General features: G+C 38.3%; 1 protein-coding gene across 1 annotated transcript; it reads left to right on the top strand.

The window, feature by feature from the left end:
- The first annotated feature begins 1,415 nt into the window (after window positions 1–1,415).
- On the top strand, window positions 1,416–16,534 carry LOC148123832 (phosphatidylinositol-binding clathrin assembly protein-like). The gene is made up of 6 exons (XM_087918676.1): window positions 1,416–1,949; window positions 12,035–12,177; window positions 13,272–13,347; window positions 15,708–15,810; window positions 16,211–16,304; window positions 16,415–16,534. The coding sequence occupies exons 1-6, from the start codon at window positions 1,820–1,822 to the stop codon at window positions 16,532–16,534; spliced, it is 666 nt and encodes a 221-aa protein (XP_087774802.1). The 5' UTR covers window positions 1,416–1,819.
- Window positions 16,535–16,771: the final 237 nt, after the last annotated feature.

Raw genomic sequence — 16,771 nt, forward strand, 5'->3', positions numbered from 1 at the left:
CTTCTATCTATCTATCTATCTATCTATCTATCTATCTATCTATCTATCTATCTATCTATCTATCTATCTATCACCTTTGTTTCCTATGCCATTCATCTGGTAAACTTGCAAGATTCATTTTTGTCACCATGTATACATCCGAATTAGACTGTATTGTTTCTCTGTGTCATATAATGTATGTGGGTATATGCATAATTTTGTATTTATTTATTTTGTCATGTTTATGCAGTGTATATTGGAGATGGTGACCCTTTGAGAGCTGTATGCAACACAATTTCATTTTAATATGTGCCGATTAGTGTACATTTAAAGTAACAATACATTCTATTCTATTCTATTCTATTCTACTATACCCTATATTATTCTATTCTGTTCTATTCCTATTCCATTCTGTCAAATTTAGAATCCACCCATCTTGCTCACATAAAATCTGCGCATAAGAGGTAAGGACAGTTAAAAATCCATCCTTAAATGTGAATGAAAAGTCTGGGAGCTGCCTTCAGGATGCTAACCAGCCCCACCGGGTGGTTCTTCTGAGCTCCCCATGAAGCCACAGAGCCACATTTTATGCCGAAGGCCAGGCAAGGGCCAGGTTGGATCAGCCAGGCAGATCCTATGTGAGACGGTCAGCTTTATTAATGCCACTAATGATCGTTAATCCCCCTCCTTTTTTTTCCAGTAGCTATAAGGTGAAATACCAGTTCATTCCACCTTCATTCGCCTACCTAACTGCTGCATCCACACGCTCCAGACCCTGCTTGAATGCACAGAGGCTATTTTAGCTGGGCAGCTTTTTTTTTTGCAAGCCGAAGGGGCGCGCAGCTGGAACCCAGGCCGTCTTAAGGACCCCCCCGCGCCCCCTCCAAAGCCTTCCCCCGACTACTGCATCCGTCTTTTCCCTTCCCTCGGCGCTGCTCCTGCTGCTGCGGTCTCGCTCTCCTGAAGCTTTTCTGAACCCAGGCCCCTAATAAACAGGTCCACCAACAAAGGACGGGCCTGCCTTCGTGTCTCCTCCAAGCCGGGGTGCAAAGGCAGCCTCCCAGAAGAGCCAGCCCACCCCCTCCTTCCCCGTGGGGCAGGGGAGAACCCAGGCAGGCGCCCACCGAGCACACACCCCTGGGATGGTTGCCCAAGAGCCGGAGGAGACCAGTCCATCTCGGGAGTTTTGCAACAGCCCGGCCCAGTCCCGCCTCCTCCGAAGCTGCGGGGACACCCCCCCCAACCCCGCCCCACCAAGTCCGTCCCGCCGCGGCGGCGGCCATCATCGCCCCCCCTCCCGTCCCGCCAGGCTGCAAGCGAGCGACTGGCCCCGCCCCCTCCCACTGGAGCGCGCGCGGGGCGTGGCCGGCTAGCCGAGCCGGACGGTGGGCGTGGCCAGCGGCCTGAGGCGTCGCGGCCCGCCGGTCACATGACGCGCCGCCATTTTGTCTGGCGCGGGCGCGGGCCTCTGAGGTGAGGAGGCAGCGGCGGCGGCGGCGGCGTAGACAGGCCGGACGGGGCGGAGGTCTGGCCGGACGGGAGCCGCGTTGACGTCGTCGTCGCCCGCGAGAGAGAGAGAAAGAGAGAGAGAAGGAAGAGAGGCCAAGGAGGGAAGCGGACAGGGCCTTCCCTCGGCTCAGCCTGGGCTGCACACGGCGGCTGGGCCGGGCTTGGCGGCGCTCCGCCCCGCGGCCTGCCTGCCGCCGCCGCCGCCGCCGCTCCTCCTCCTCCTGCTGCTGCTGCCGCCCTGCGCCGCTGCTGAGGGCCGTCGGGGAAGTCCTCCGCTGCTGAGGGGCCGCCGGAGCCGAGCTGGGCAGGGAGCGCCGCCGCCGCCGCCGTCATGTCGGGCCAGTCGATTACCGACCGGATCACGGCGGCGCAGCACAGCGTCACCGGCTCGGCCATCGCTAAGGCCGTTTGCAAGGCCACCACCCACGAAGTCATGGGCCCCAAGAAGAAGCACCTCGACTGTGAGTGCGGGGGGTGGGGGGGATAGCGGCTGCCGAACACGCGTGTGCATTCCGACGTTCCTCCCGCGCTCTCTACCCCGTGCCGGGGGACTCAGTGCCGGGTTCCATAGATTGTCCCCAGGGTGGGGTGGCGGCTCGTCCTGACCGGACTAACCAGGGTTTAGTCAGGCCCCGGCGGCCGGGTTTCTGCTGCGTTCGGGCCCCTGTCCAGAACAATGGGGGCTTGGGCGGTGTGGGGAGGGGTGTTTCTGGGGAATCTGTGCTTGGGCAGCCCCCTCCCAAGTGGGCCAAGTTGGGTAAAATGGGTTCATGGCTGGGCTGCAGGGACTGACAGAATGGCTTGGATGGAGCGTCAAACCCAATTCTCCAGCGTTGCAGGAAGGATTCAGATTGAGTGTGCGAAGGGCAGAGAGGATTTTATTTTCCTCTTTTTACTCACCCCTGGAAGAGTAAAGCCCTTCTCCTTTGGTCAGATGGTGAGGGTTCCCCCTGTTGCAATGACCTGCCACTCTTTTTTTGTAAGCTGGCACCTGTAACCCCGCCTGGCCTGGCTTGTTGGCACGCTGGCTTGTTGGCATCCCTTCCTTGGGCTGCCTTGTCAATTGCAGGATAGGATCTCTATTGTAGCAACTGTCAGAAAAGTATCTGGGTATGGAGCTATATACACACTAGGCCATCTTTTCAGATCCAAATCACAACGTGTCATATTTAGATTCTTTTAGCTCTGCCTCTACTCACCTACCTTGGGAAGTACTGTAAGCCTTAGGCAGAAGGCTTTATTTTAATTGTCAGCTAAAGGAAAAGGTGGAAGGAAGGAAGCATGGGGTGATAAAGACTCTGCCTGGAGTCCTGAAGAACTGATACCCAGGTATTGAGGATCAGATGATGCTCTGGGTTAGATGGAAAAATCAATAGCTTTGGGTTAATCAGATAGCTTCCAGTCCTTATCTTTCTTGGATGAGCAGGTGCAAAGGTGACCAGCAAGACTACTTCACAACTGGGGACAACAGAAGAGGTGCAATTTGCCAGGCAAGGTTGATTAGATTTGCTGAAGCCACTTTTGGTATAAAACTCTGAGAAAGCAGGATTAAACAAATGAGTTGTTACCACTTTGATGAGTCCTGACCGGTCATAAGAGAAGGTTAAAGAGAAGGTGTGAATCAAGTTAAATGTTTCTGTCTTATGGATCGGTCGTATTCTGCTGCCCTTTAGGAGAACAGCTATCTGTGTTAGATTAATGGGGGTGGTAAATTGCTGTTTTAACTTTTGTTTAAAAAAAGCAAACACCAAAATATATATAACAGAGCAACAGTTTTATTTACCGAGTTTCTTTGTTTCCTCCCATCACTTTGTGGTGCAAATAAGCATGCCTCTTCCAAGTAACTCAGTTTTAAAATATGTCTTCTGTAAGACATCAAGTAAGCAAGTCAAGTAACTCTTACTATAATGCAACTGCTTCCAAATAAAGGACATTCTTGACCTAATGATCTGAGGTCTAAAGCCTTCTATTAACGTGTCAACCAGATAAGATAAGGCAGTGTGGTTCTTGGCTTTCAGAGCTCATCGGTATAAATTTAGTCATTCAGCCTTGCTTTTTATATAGTGGTTAAAAATGGCCTTCTTGGAACAAGAGTTTTTATTTTATGCTAGAAAATTGCAGGAGAAAGTAAATTTTTTGGAATCAAGATGGAATTACTAAAAGGCATTATTATAGCAATAGCACTTAGACTTATATACCACTTTATGGGGCTTTACAGCCCTATCTAAGTGGTTTACAGAGTCAGAAGATTGCCCGCAACATTTTTGGGTCCTCATTTTACTCATTTTATCCACCTCAGAAGGATGGAAGGCTGAGTCAACCTTTAAATAGATGCACAGTCAATCAGATATTTTGTGTTTTTCCCCAGGACCCAGTATGATAGACATATGTTGTTTAATAATATTAAAGTTTATATCACAAGATGTAGACTGTTCCAAATAAATCTGCCATTGGCAATTCTGATTGTGATTTTGTGAATGATGTTGGTATTCAAGTGATGTTCCAGATGTTTGGCACCTAAGTCACCTATTGGTACTGTCTTCACTTTGCCATAGTCCTTTATTTTGATCTGCAACTTTTTTTGTATTTTGGGATTTTTCTCCAGTTTCTTTCTCTTGCTATGTCCAGGTACTGTCAGGTCCACTATTCGGACTTTTTTTTAGTCTTAGCAATTGTTAAGCCTTGTGTGGCATATGCTTATCTCTCCCAGAGCTCTTCGGCTTTTTCATTTTCTATTACTTCTTCTACTTCGTGTCACCAGTTCTTCGAGGCAAGTAGTATTTCTGGCAGATATTCCAATGCACCGTTGTTGCTAGCTTTCTTATTCTGTTATTTGTAACAAATCTGAGTGATCTTGCATTATTTTATTATAGTTCGTTGCAGTCAGCTACATATTTATACTGGATTTGGCATTTTTATCAATCTATCACTATTTATTTTTTTAAAGTTTCATTCTGGTTGCTTTCATGCAGTTATTTTGATGGCATTAAGAAAGTGGCTTAACTTTGCTTTAATCCAGAATGTTTTTGTTTGTTTCCAAATGTAGCCAACAGCCTGGGATTCTCTCCTTGGCTCCATTCAAATGCTAACTGGGGCCAACGCTGCTTAGCTTCTAGGATTAAGCAAGGACAGCTAGTAAGCCAAAAAGATCTAAGCCCAATTATATTACTTTGCAATTTAGTAAGCAACACAGATAATAAATTATTGACTAATCAGGAATCTTATAGTTGCTCTTTGGAATTACACTGATATTAAATGCAGTCCCAGAGCATGTACTTTTATTGAATCTTTCACTGTTCCTTTCTGTATTTTCCTGTTATAATGGAGCAAAAATTATAGTGCAGCATTAAGTTTTCATCACTTCAACTTTCTAAGTAAGTATTCATTTCATAGTACAAAAGATGTCATTCTCATTTTTTATTCTGCAAAAAGGCACATTGCTAAAAACATTTACTTCTATTCTTAGATGTTGCACATAGAAATATGTACACTTTTATTTGTATTTATTTAAGGCTTACATTTCTTTTGAGACAATACTACCTGTTCTATACTCTTCTAGCAACAAGTTTACTTTGTCGCTAAAGCATGTGTGCATCCCTCATCTGCAGTTGGAATTAGCAGTGCTAATATGAGATTGTCATTTCCTAACCTTTCAGCCTGCCTGACTGTTGCTGACTGAATTGTGGTTATTGTAATAGAAGATGCTGGGGAAAAAACCGTTTGACAAATAGGTGCATTATTTACTCTGAACTATATCTAAGCCATACATGCTAATGTTTATTAACTTTCAGAGAGGTAACAGAGATCATTGTTGTTTAGTTCTAGAAGGATAATTGTTATAGGAGCAGCAAAATCTTGTGGTTTATCACTTCTTCAAATTCTCAAACTTGCGTGGATATTTGATCTCTAGTAACTACAGTCCCAAGATATTTTTCATTTATAGTGTGCAGAGATTTTGTATGTCTTCTGGTTTTTACTTCCTGTTCAGATGTCAGCTTATAATCAGTAAACTCAATTGTATAAGGAAGTTAGAAAGTGAACAACAGGATAAGGTTGCTCAATAACATTGAAAATAACTATATTTTTAAAAAGAAAATAGATTTAATCTATTGCAGCACACACAGTTCAAATTAGTTCCACTACATTCATTTAAGAATTATATCTGTGTCATAGTGCAAAGAAAGAATTAAATTCAAGAAGGCATGTGAAATGCTTGTTTGGTTTTTGTTCAGCATGGTAGGAAAAATCTATACCATGCTGCTAAATTCACCATTTCTTTTGTTTGGAAAATGTCTTATTTAATGGTGAGAATGTACGGTAAGCTGATTTGATGTTGAATGACATCATTGGATGTTCATAGTACAAAAAGGTTAACAAATGTTGCCATGCTGGGTTCCTATACATACTATATATACTTACGTTTAAAAAATGTCCTGTACTGCTGCTTTTGTTGTCTTGAATTCCTTTTGCAGCACAGGGATAGAATAATATATATATATATATTTAAAAAGCATTGTCGGTGCTGCATTTAAATTTTTCCCCTTCTCTGTGTTCTTGCACCTAACAGTGGCTAAGATTTACAAACATTCCTTCCTTCTTCAATTTTTTATGGCAATAAAGATTATTAAAATAACATATTGGAGGACAAATGAAAAGTAATATAATTTAAGAGCAGAAAGTATATTTCAATCAGAAGACAAACAAAATTCAGAATGCTCCTGTTCAATTCATTCAGGTCATAGACTTTTAGATCATATACTAGCTCTCGTACACATTAAGTATTGCTTCTGCATATTACATGTGCATTGATTTAAAGCTAGGAATTAATTATTTATAGCAGGGGCAAAAGTCTGATTAAACTGACTATAGTGTCCCAATATTGACTGTTGCATTTCCTAGTCGGTCGTTCACACTAGTTGCTTTAAATTACTTTATATGTTGTTTCATTCTTGCCTCTTCGTTGCACTGTTTACATTTCAAGCTATCAGTTTTCCCTAGGATTAGTATCCCAGCATTAATTATGAAAATATAGAAGCCAGTAGTGTAAGCATGTATTTGTTAAACAAATTGTATTATGATTCAGTATAGTGATAAATCACAGTGGCTCCATTTGCATATTGTATGAGGCCAAACCAAATTAATTAGGTTATGTCTTACATGATATATGTAAACCCATCCATTAGGTGGGTTTACATATCATACTAATGCATAATGTGGTTTCTTAGCATTTCAATTGTGCAAACCCTGACATTGTCATTTGGCACAATATAGGAATTTAATTACTGTGGCTCAGCTGAAGATGGCTCAGCAAAGAATAAAATAACAATACCATAATGTGCTTTATATCGCAGAGTGTCTGTTACCTCTCAGTTTGAGAGATTTAGAGCATTTATGTTTATAATATGATAAATATGCAAATAAACACTCAAACTAGTGTTGAGTGCTTGCTTTTAGGATCATTGCTCAGGCATGTTAATTTTTCCTTCCTAGCCACTCTAGAACTTAAAAAAAAAACAGCTATTCTTATAACTGCTACTTGTAAATTGTTTATTCCTACATAGAAAACTATTGTAAACCATAATCCCCCCCAGACACAGCCCCATCCTTTCAGTGTATAACAATGACTGCTCATTTTAAAGGTTAAGAGTGTACATGTGCGTGTCTATCTTTCTAGCTCTGTTAGAAAGTGTGTTATTCTTAGAATAAGCATTTTAGTACCCAGTCATAGCTTTTCTGAGTATTTCTCCACATTGTCAGCAGTTCTCAGTTTAATTCCTGGCAAGATCAGAAATGAGTATTTATTATGATCTCTAAAACTTCTCTAGAAATTAAGGTGATCTATTTTGACCTCTTCTTATATATGATGTAAATGTTTCAGGAGCCTTGGAATCTCACAGAACTGTTATTTTTATTTTAATCAGTACTTACCTATTTTATGGCTATCTATTAACTATTGCTCGCTAAACCATATATGGTTTGGTATTCACCTGCCTTACCACAATATTTCAATATAGTATGGCAGTTAAAATGCTTACTAGAGTCAAATCAGCAAATCCCCTTACGTTGCTGTGGGTGGCAATGATATTTCTACTTTAATATTAAATAGAATTATAAAATTTTGCATCTTTCAAAAAAATGATGCACCTTGAATCTACTTTGGTCTGTTTCCAATAATATATGAGATGTGTGTGTAAAGATGGACACATAATTATCAAACTTGCCTTTTCTGCAGATGTGCAGAGTGACCTACATAAATATTCTAATTTTTTCCTTCAGCACAACCTTGTGAGATAGATTTGACTAAGAGATAGTGGCTATGTTTGATCTGAGCTATGGTTTACTAATTAACCTTTCTGGATTTTTGCGCACACTGAGCCAGAAATTAAGTACCAGCCTGGATTCACACAACATACTAGGCTAAAAACCTGGCTGACCAGTCAGTGATTCAAGCAGCAGTGCAGACATAGCCAATGACTGGCCCATAATGACCCAGTGAACTTGTCCAGTTGAAGGTTGCAAAACTGTTCAGAAATCATGTGATGCAGGAATGCAGTTCAGGCTAGCTGTCATGTTCTAGATAGGCATTTATCAGTTTCTTATCTGCTAGATGTGAAGTTGTTCACTCATCAATAATCGATTTTCAGTACAGAAGGTTTTGTAGCTTTCCTATTGTGATTGTGAATATTGGGCAATTATGTTGATTTATTATAACAACATTCTTGCTGGCTGTTTATCTTCATTTGTCAATAGTGGCTTTAGCTGCACAACACAAATTTTTAAACCGTTTTTTAAAAATAGTAATTGATAGTTCTCATTCTGTAGATTGCTTTACGCTTGAGAATAAAAGCTTGAATTGATTCAATATCAAATCAGCCTGCTTCACTCTAGTGCAGGCAGTGCCAACCAGCATGTTCTAAGTGGATCAAGACTAGAGGATAGCTTAATATTATGAGCCAGCTGCTGAACATCAACACCAGCAATACTGTATCTGGGGATATAGTTACCACACTTCCTAGGCAGTGAGTGTGGTAGACTTGCCACTTATTGTGATGTATTGCTCCTATTCTACGTGTATTGGGTTTTGCAAGCGATAGTGATAGTCCCTAAACATTCGTTATACCTTGGGATTGTCAGTAGTCTGCGGATTTATAGCTTGCATTTGATGATAGAGGAAATCAGAATTGGGTCATATCTTTAGGTAGGCATGCTGGGACAGGGAAACCACTAGATTCCTTTTGAAAACAGGTTAAGAGCACCTCTCATGTGGATTCGGAGTCACTACTCCTTTGTGACGTTGAGGGCATGGCTGACTTAGGTTGCCCAGTTTTGCATTTGCAGAGTGCTGAATCTTGTTCCTTCTTGAAAACACATCACAATCAATGAATTAGGGTTCATACTTCATATTTTTCACCATCATTTCATGGTTCTGTGCCTATTAACCATTAATATAAGCCTCCATTCTCACTTAATTGCTTCATTGATTTTCCCCCCTAAGGTTTAGCTTCAGTCTAGCATGTGGATGATTGTTACTAAAAGTCCATCGAGGCAACAGATATAAAATGTATAGCAATGGACAATCTTTGTGAAAAAGACAGAAAACACCCAGTGAATCAAAATCTTGGAAAGAAAAGAGATTCCTTACTGGTTGCAGAAATCTGTGTTCTAGAAAAATTTATCAGGACTTTTTGGATTTTTGGATTGAGACGTAAGAGGCAGCAATTCATAAAAATGCTGTTTTAATGCAGCTTATTATAATTCACAAAGCAGTACAAAATTATCATTGTAATGCAAACAAATACTATGGTATCTGAAATGAATGGAGTGAATTACATTGCTTGTTATTGCAGTAGGGATACTGTATTTCCCCCCCTAAAGTCCAGTTTGCACATCTAGGGAAAATGAAGGAATGCAGTATATATAGAAAACAGTGATATGCTGGGAAATCCAATTGGCCACTTTGAATAACCACAGTATTCATATAATCAGCATCTAATTGATGGTCCTTCATGAATAGAGGGAAAAATTTCAGCTATTACTTTACAGTTTGGCACTATAATTTAGAGTATGAACAAAATCATAGCTATCAAACAGTGGTTATCTTTTCTCATTTGTGGTCTTGAAGTGCCGAACAAAAGGCTCAAACTCCAATTTGTTGGGATTTTGTGCAGATCAGTAACGTATATTTAAAATATATTATAATACAGTGAAATAATATATTTTAATGTATTTATTAAAGTACATAAGGTTCTGAATTAACTACTGTTTTTCTTGTGCAGAATTTTTTTCCTATGTTTGCTTTGAGCATTTCATCCTGTATCAACTACATCAACTGCATCATGGAGATGAGTGATCAACTACACGGATATAGTTTCTTGTTCCAGATATATGTATGTGAATGAATTGAACGTAACACTTCCGAAGGATAGGCTAAATTCAAAGTAGACTGAGAGTTGGAAAGAGATGGAAGGGCTTGTATTTGTATATTGATCCCTGAAGATTAGGAGTTAAGGGAAGGAGTGGCTGATACTTTGATAGTCTACAGAAATTCTTTATTGAGCTTTGCCCTCTGTGGCTATCATGGACTCTCCTAGCCTGATTGAAGAACATTTGGAGGGCATCAGTGGGCCTTTGCTTTCTCTGAAGGACAGGAATATTATCACTCATCTCCATGATGCAGACTTGCCCTTAGATGGTGAAGAATTACTGAACCTGCTATGCGGGGTCATGTTGATAAGCTATCTGCAGAACATGGTCAAAGATTAAGTTCGTCTGCATCTACATTTTGGGCGGGACCATTTGCAGAAATGAAGTATTTAATTATTGTATTACCCAGTTACTGAGTTGGCAGGCTATTCCTTTGTGATTTCCCAGGAACAGCTATATCAAGAAAATGGAAGAAGGAAGTTGTGGTGTGGAAAATTAAGTAGGAAATTTCTAGGGAAATGGTTACTTTTAGAGGCCTGAGCAAATTGGGAATATTTGAGCGTGGGTGGTACAGGCTTGGCCACACAAAAGGAAGAAAGAGAAATGAAATCAGGGTGATGTTTATTGTTTCAGAAGAATGCAAAATTTGAATGCTTGCCTATTCTGCTTGTTCATGGTGACAAAAATTCTAGATGAGGAAAAGTGTTACAATAGGTTGTTTTACAACCTGAATCATTTGAAGAAAATGGGGAATATAGGATAGCAAGGGAAAGATGGGAGGTTTTCTAACGTTCTTCATGCCTGCTCAGGTTCCAGTAAAAATGCTAACTGGATCTTAACTTGACTGCAGGACTTGGAACACCAAACATTTGCTCTGCTATCACATTGCCTGTCTGTTCGTTCTCGATATGCTACTAGGAAGAAATCTTAGCTGTAAATCTTAGGGCCAATCTTCTTCTAAATTCATTTTCTGTTCATGTTTCTCCGCTGGTTTATCATACTATATGCTCTCTCTCCTCATCCTTGTCTTTCATTTAAGAAGTAACGTTATTATTCTTATTTTTGCTATAAAATAGTTTGTTAGGCCAATTTTACATTATTCCAAGATAAGATCTTTATAAACTAACAAATATTTATAAAGGAATAGTTTTTTTTTTAAAAAAATAATGCTATAATTTGTTTGAATTTAAAGTGGCTGATTTTTCTGTAACAAGCTGATGTTTATGTGTGAAATGATTGTAGAAAATCCAGCACTATTTGTATTTTCTCACTGCTTGTATAACCAGTGAAGCTTGGGGCTGTGCTATTTCTCTGCACATGTCTTTCAAACCTGCCCAATTGCTTCTCATAATATTTTTCTTTATTTTTTTTTAGTACATTCAGAATGTTGGTGAATAATAATCCAAGAGTCTTGAAGTATTGGAAGAGACTCCAGTCTCTGTCCCGCCCTCCAGTTTTGGCCAGATACATTATTTTAGACTTTTGTCTACGTGTCAGTAACGATATACTCTATTTCTAATCCTGTCAGGTTCTGTTTTGGTAAAACTTTTCTTTTAGATGTATACATCAGTTCCTGTTTGTAAAGGATGGATAGAAGTATCTGCTTGATTCAGCAAGTGTCATTTTTATCAGATAACCAAAATGACGCTGCAAAAGTTGCTTGATACTAAAGATGTGGAATCATAATGAAACATTTAGAAAGTGTTTAGTGTAATTTCACATACATTAACTTTCTCCAGTTAATGTGTGAAAGGTAAAGAATACAGGTAGTCCTTGTTTAGCTATCACAATCGGGAGAGGCAATTCGATTGTTAAGCAAAGCAGTCACTAAGTGAAACTACAACTGCCTTTGATGTTGCTTCAGCTTTTCTTTGCTTTACAGACCTGGAAAGGTCATAACTACGAGGAATGATCTTACAGTTATTTTTCCACACTGTTTTAACTGCTGAATGAGGCCTACTTGTAGTTGGGAATATGAGTGTGAAGTTTAGAATTCCAGAATACTCTTGAACATATCCTCTTTTTGAATTTTATATCAATATGAAAAATCACCTTGTGGTGAGACTGGTGACAAGCAAATTTGATAAATATTTATTAAAACATCTTGTTTCTTGAATTTCAGATTTAATTCAATGCACAAATGAGATGAATGTGAATATTCCACAGTTAGCAGATACGCTTTTTGAGAGGACGGCAAACAGTAGCTGGGTAGTAGTATTCAAAGCTCTAATTACAACGCACCACCTCATGATGTATGGAAATGAGGTAAGAAAGCAGCATTTTGCAGTACGGAGTTTCATTTCAAAATGGGAGGGGTTTGAGAATAAATAAATGCCTGGTGAATTTCTAAAGGACAAGTATGGCAGAGACATCAAGAACCTCATAAGTAGCTCCTTATTAGAAAGCAAATAGTGGCATATAAAGTTACTTTATTAGTTTCTTCTTCTTCCACTCTTACCATGCAAAAATGTCTCCCCTTGATTTGAAAAACAGAGTGTTATTTGCTTTACAGGAGACTAGTTTTTACAGGATCGAGACCATCCTGCCCAGATAAATATGGCAGATTTTCCTGTAGGGATTTATAGTGTTATGAAAGAAGTCATGAAGTCATGAACGAAGCTAATAGAATGGAAACTAAAGCTATAATAAAATCCCATATCTTACAATTAAAAGAATCCCAAAGGACAATGAGATAATAACTTGTTAGTTGTATCACCTTGCAGTGATTAAAGCATTAAGAGTAGAATGTCTTTGCCTTCTTCTAGCTCTATTTTCCTATTATGTATAGATGGAAATCTTGCTTAGTTGTCATGAGAATAATCTCAGAATAGTATGTATGTCTTCTTTATAACCATGATATATGAAATGCATGCAGAATGAGCAATGTGCAGTTCAGTTTTGCTTTAAATGGTAATTTATGTCTGTTTTTCACAGTTACAATCTTTACAGCATCCCCATGATCATGTGATCAAAATTCAGATGCTTGGCAACTGGTTCATAGTTACGACCGTTGCAGTGTCCTGGGGTTATGTGATCACTTTTTTTGCAACCTTCTGACTGGCAAAGTCAATGGGAAAGCCAGATTCACTTAACAAAGAGGTTACTAATTTATCAACTGCAGTGATTCACTTAACAACTGTGGCAAGAAATGTTGTAAAATGGGGCAAAACTCACTGAACAAATTCTCACTTCACAACATAAATTTTGGGCTCAGTTGTGGTTGTAACTTGAGGATTATCTTTATTTCATGTGTCACCCATGCACTTGCTTAGAAATTAGCAATATAAAATATTTCTATAGAAAAATAATCTGCAGAAAGATAATAAAGATAATCTGAATTCTGATTCATTTCTTCACAGCGCTTTATTCAATACTTGGCATCTCGAAATACATTATTTAATCTCAACAACTATCTGGATAAAAGTGCCATGCAGGGTAAGGATTCTTTTTCTTTTAAAAATAAGTTTGAATTTATATATTCTATATTTAAATTGAATCATATTTGATTTGCCTATTATGTTTCTTTATCTTGGTGAGATTTTTGTTATTGATAATGAAAACAGTGATTCCTCAGATGATTGGGGCTTTAAAAGTGAGCATTGAATTTGCAATGGTCAAATCTTGTAACTGTCAAACTCCTGGCCCACGGGCTGGATGCGTCATGTGCTGCCCATGCTCACGCCTGGTTTAGCAAAAGGGGGGGGGGATCCCCATATATCACGTGACACTGCCATGACAACATGAGTTTGACACCCTTGTTCTAACTTGAGGAAAGGATTTTTTAGGTCCAGGCACAGCATCCTTCCATCATAGAATACCTTTATTGTCATTGCATTCTACAAATACAATGAATACAGTCATTGCTATTACCTCTCACATATGCCAACATTCTCCTTGGGAAATTGAGACAATTCAACATCTTTTTACTGTAGCTTTTATAAGGATCTTCAAAAGGACATGATAATCCCTGTTTTACTACTAAGGGGCACCTGGGGAACAGACAGTTTTTATGCTTACTTTTTACTTTGCAGTTTCAATCTGTGAAACCACCTATGCACTAGATAAAATTTATTGTAGTAGCAGTTCAATTGAGGCAACAATTAACATGAAACATGTCTTTTGCTTTTTAGCTGATGGATTTTATTTGTATATTGCTGATCTCTATAAATAATTTGTTTTGAATTGTAAGCAACTTGTCAGAGTGTCAGTTACAAAAATACCAGCCTATTGATGATTTACAAGCTGAATGAGGACATAAATTGTTCTAAAATAACTCCTCATAGGGTTGTTGGCTTTTATTTAACGAGGTAATACTGCCATTCATAGAGACTACATCAATTAGGTAGTACCAAGAGGTTTACAAGTTTGAAGCAGTTGGAAGATGGATATTTCAAGGAATTGGAATTAATTTGGATCCCAGTACATCCAGAAGAATTGTTATAAGAAGGCTTTGGAGGGAATATGAATATGGCTCTGTGAAAGGGGAAGGGATGACCATGAAACAGACAGATAAGTTTCTTGGAACCTCTATAGATAAAGAGAGGACAGAAGAACTCCCACACGTGCTCTGAATGGCTACTTCTTGTCAGGAGATTATAGGACAATAGTTTCCTGTGAGTGTGAGCTATCAGGAAACAATGGTGTTAGCCATCATGCTTGCAACTGCAATGGAGATTTTTAAAGGGCACTCAGCAAAGCTCAATTTCTAATCGATTTCAGAAATTGCTTATTAGCTACTTCTGAACTATTACAGATCTTTACAATGTCTACCTTTAATTCTGAACGAAAGAACATTTTAATTGTAAGCTTAAGAATTTAAAGAATTTGAAAGAAATAGCAAAAAAAACTCAATAAGATTTTGATCTTTAAAAGTTATGAACCGACTAAGAAGAACAGATAAATTTGGAATATTGAAATTTTTATAACAATATTTTAGAATTAATTATGAAGAATACACCTCCTGGAAAACAGATCCAGTTTTGGTTTTTACAAGATTAACATAAAGAATTTCATGATTTCAACAACTGTACACTAGAACAAACTAAAGATTTGGGCTATAGGAAAGACACGTAGGTTTTCAAGATAGTGGAAAACATAATAAAATTGAAATACTGAAGGAAACTTTTGAAGAATGAAAAGGTGAAGAGAACAATTTAGGAAAGGATGTTTCACTTGAGCTACAAAAGAAATTTGTTCAGGTTTTAAAGTTTAAAAGGGAAGTGCAAATGACAAAACGAGAGCGACTTGAATATTGGATTTACAGAAGAGGCTTCTTAAAGATTTGAAGTACTCCGTGTAGCGGGACAAAGAAGAAATTTAGAGAAATCAAATTCTATGACAATATTTGAATGAACTAAAGATAAAACTGTTAGAAGTGAAAGGAATTAATATAAAGTTGGTTTATTTGATTAAGGTTAAAATACAATATTTTGTTACTCATGGCTATCTTTTATGAACTTTGTGCTGACACCAGGATTAAAAAGATGGTTCTTTATATATTTGTTTATAGTTAAGATATAGGATGAAGAAATAAATGTAACTTTAGAAAGGATGGAAGAGTTAAGTTCGTTTATACTTGTGATGAAGTTGTAACACAAGTTTTTAATGTTTCTTTTTCTTTATTCTGAAATCTATTTTCCTTGCACTTTTTATTGCCAATTGCTCTCCTTTCTTTTTGCATTGTATTGTGTTATATCTGGCTATTATAGTAAAAAAAATCTGAATTATTTTTAACACAAAAACTTATAAGAATGTAAAAATAAAAAATGCCTAACTGAACATTTCTTTATTTTTAGGCTATGATATGTCTACATTCATCAGACGATATAGCAGATACTTGAATGAAAAAGCACTTTCTTATAGACTTGTAGCAGTTGATTTCACCAAAATGAAAAGAGGGTAAGAGTCATTTAGATTATCATGCTGTTGTATTTGGAGGTCAGATGTTGAGTGGAACCAGCTTAAAAGAAATACTGTACATAGAGAAAACAAAGATCCAAATTGCTACATCAATTTAAAGTATTTACAATACTGTTTTCAGTTAACCTTTTCTGCATTATGAAGATAGGTATAACATTAATAGGAAATGTTCTTTAAAGATATTCAATAATGTGATTTGAAAATTGAAAAAAAACCTTTTCCTTGCCTATTTGTCTACTTGATTTCAGAAGTCATACTCATGTACATATGCAGAAAGGAGCAGTTTTAGTAGACTCTGACACATAGGGTGCAATCTTGTTGCACTGCCCGCATTATTCTGATAAACATTTCCAATATATTTTCCATTATGTCTTTGAAGGATTGATGGTGTGATGAGGACAATGAATACTGAAAAACTTTTGAAAACCCTGCCAATTATTCAGAATCAGTTGGATGCACTTCTTGATTTTGATGTAAGCCTAGGAATTGCTCTTTACTGCTAAAAAACTTATCCAAGGGAAGGAGGGAATGTTTTTATTCCCTCATGTTTTAAGTCTTTTCATTTCCCCCATTTTCTGTGCAGGCAAACCCAAATGAACTAACCAATGGAGTTATCAATGCTGCCTTCATGCTCCTCTTTAAAGATTCCATTAGGCTTTTTGCAGCCTATAACGAGGGGATCATTAACCTACTAGGTATGTGAAATAAAAATAATTTAAAATGGAGACGTGTAAATATACGTATGTGGTTTTCTAAACATTTTCCATCACTCCTTTATATTCTATTTTGTTTCTTCATATTCAATTTAAAATATTTTAAATATTTTTGCTTATGCTCTGTTGCATTATTTCCAACATCCGCATATAACTTCCTCTGCCTTATATCCGTAATATGTTAGAAATTGCTTTAAAAAAACCACTACTATTGTACAGCTTTGACC

This window comes from Pseudonaja textilis, unplaced genomic scaffold, assembly GCF_049901715.1.
Source record: "Pseudonaja textilis isolate UNSWEBS1 unplaced genomic scaffold, rPseTex1.2 PTEXCTG200, whole genome shotgun sequence".
Classification (NCBI taxonomy): Eukaryota; Metazoa; Chordata; class Lepidosauria; order Squamata; family Elapidae; genus Pseudonaja; species Pseudonaja textilis.

What these genes read in the sequence shown, in the direction of transcription:
- LOC148123832 (XM_087918676.1), top strand. Translation starts at nt 1,820, where the DNA reads ATGTCGGGCCAGTCGATTACCGACCGGATCACGGCGGCGCAGCACAGC. An exon ending in CAAGAAGAAGCACCTCGACT is followed by an intron (nt 1,950 to 12,034) that starts GTGAGTGCGGGG and finishes CTTGAATTTCAG; the next exon opens with ATTTAATTCAATGCACAAAT. An exon ending in ATGCACTTCTTGATTTTGAT is followed by an intron (nt 16,305 to 16,414) that starts GTAAGCCTAGGA and finishes TTTTCTGTGCAG; the next exon opens with GCAAACCCAAATGAACTAAC.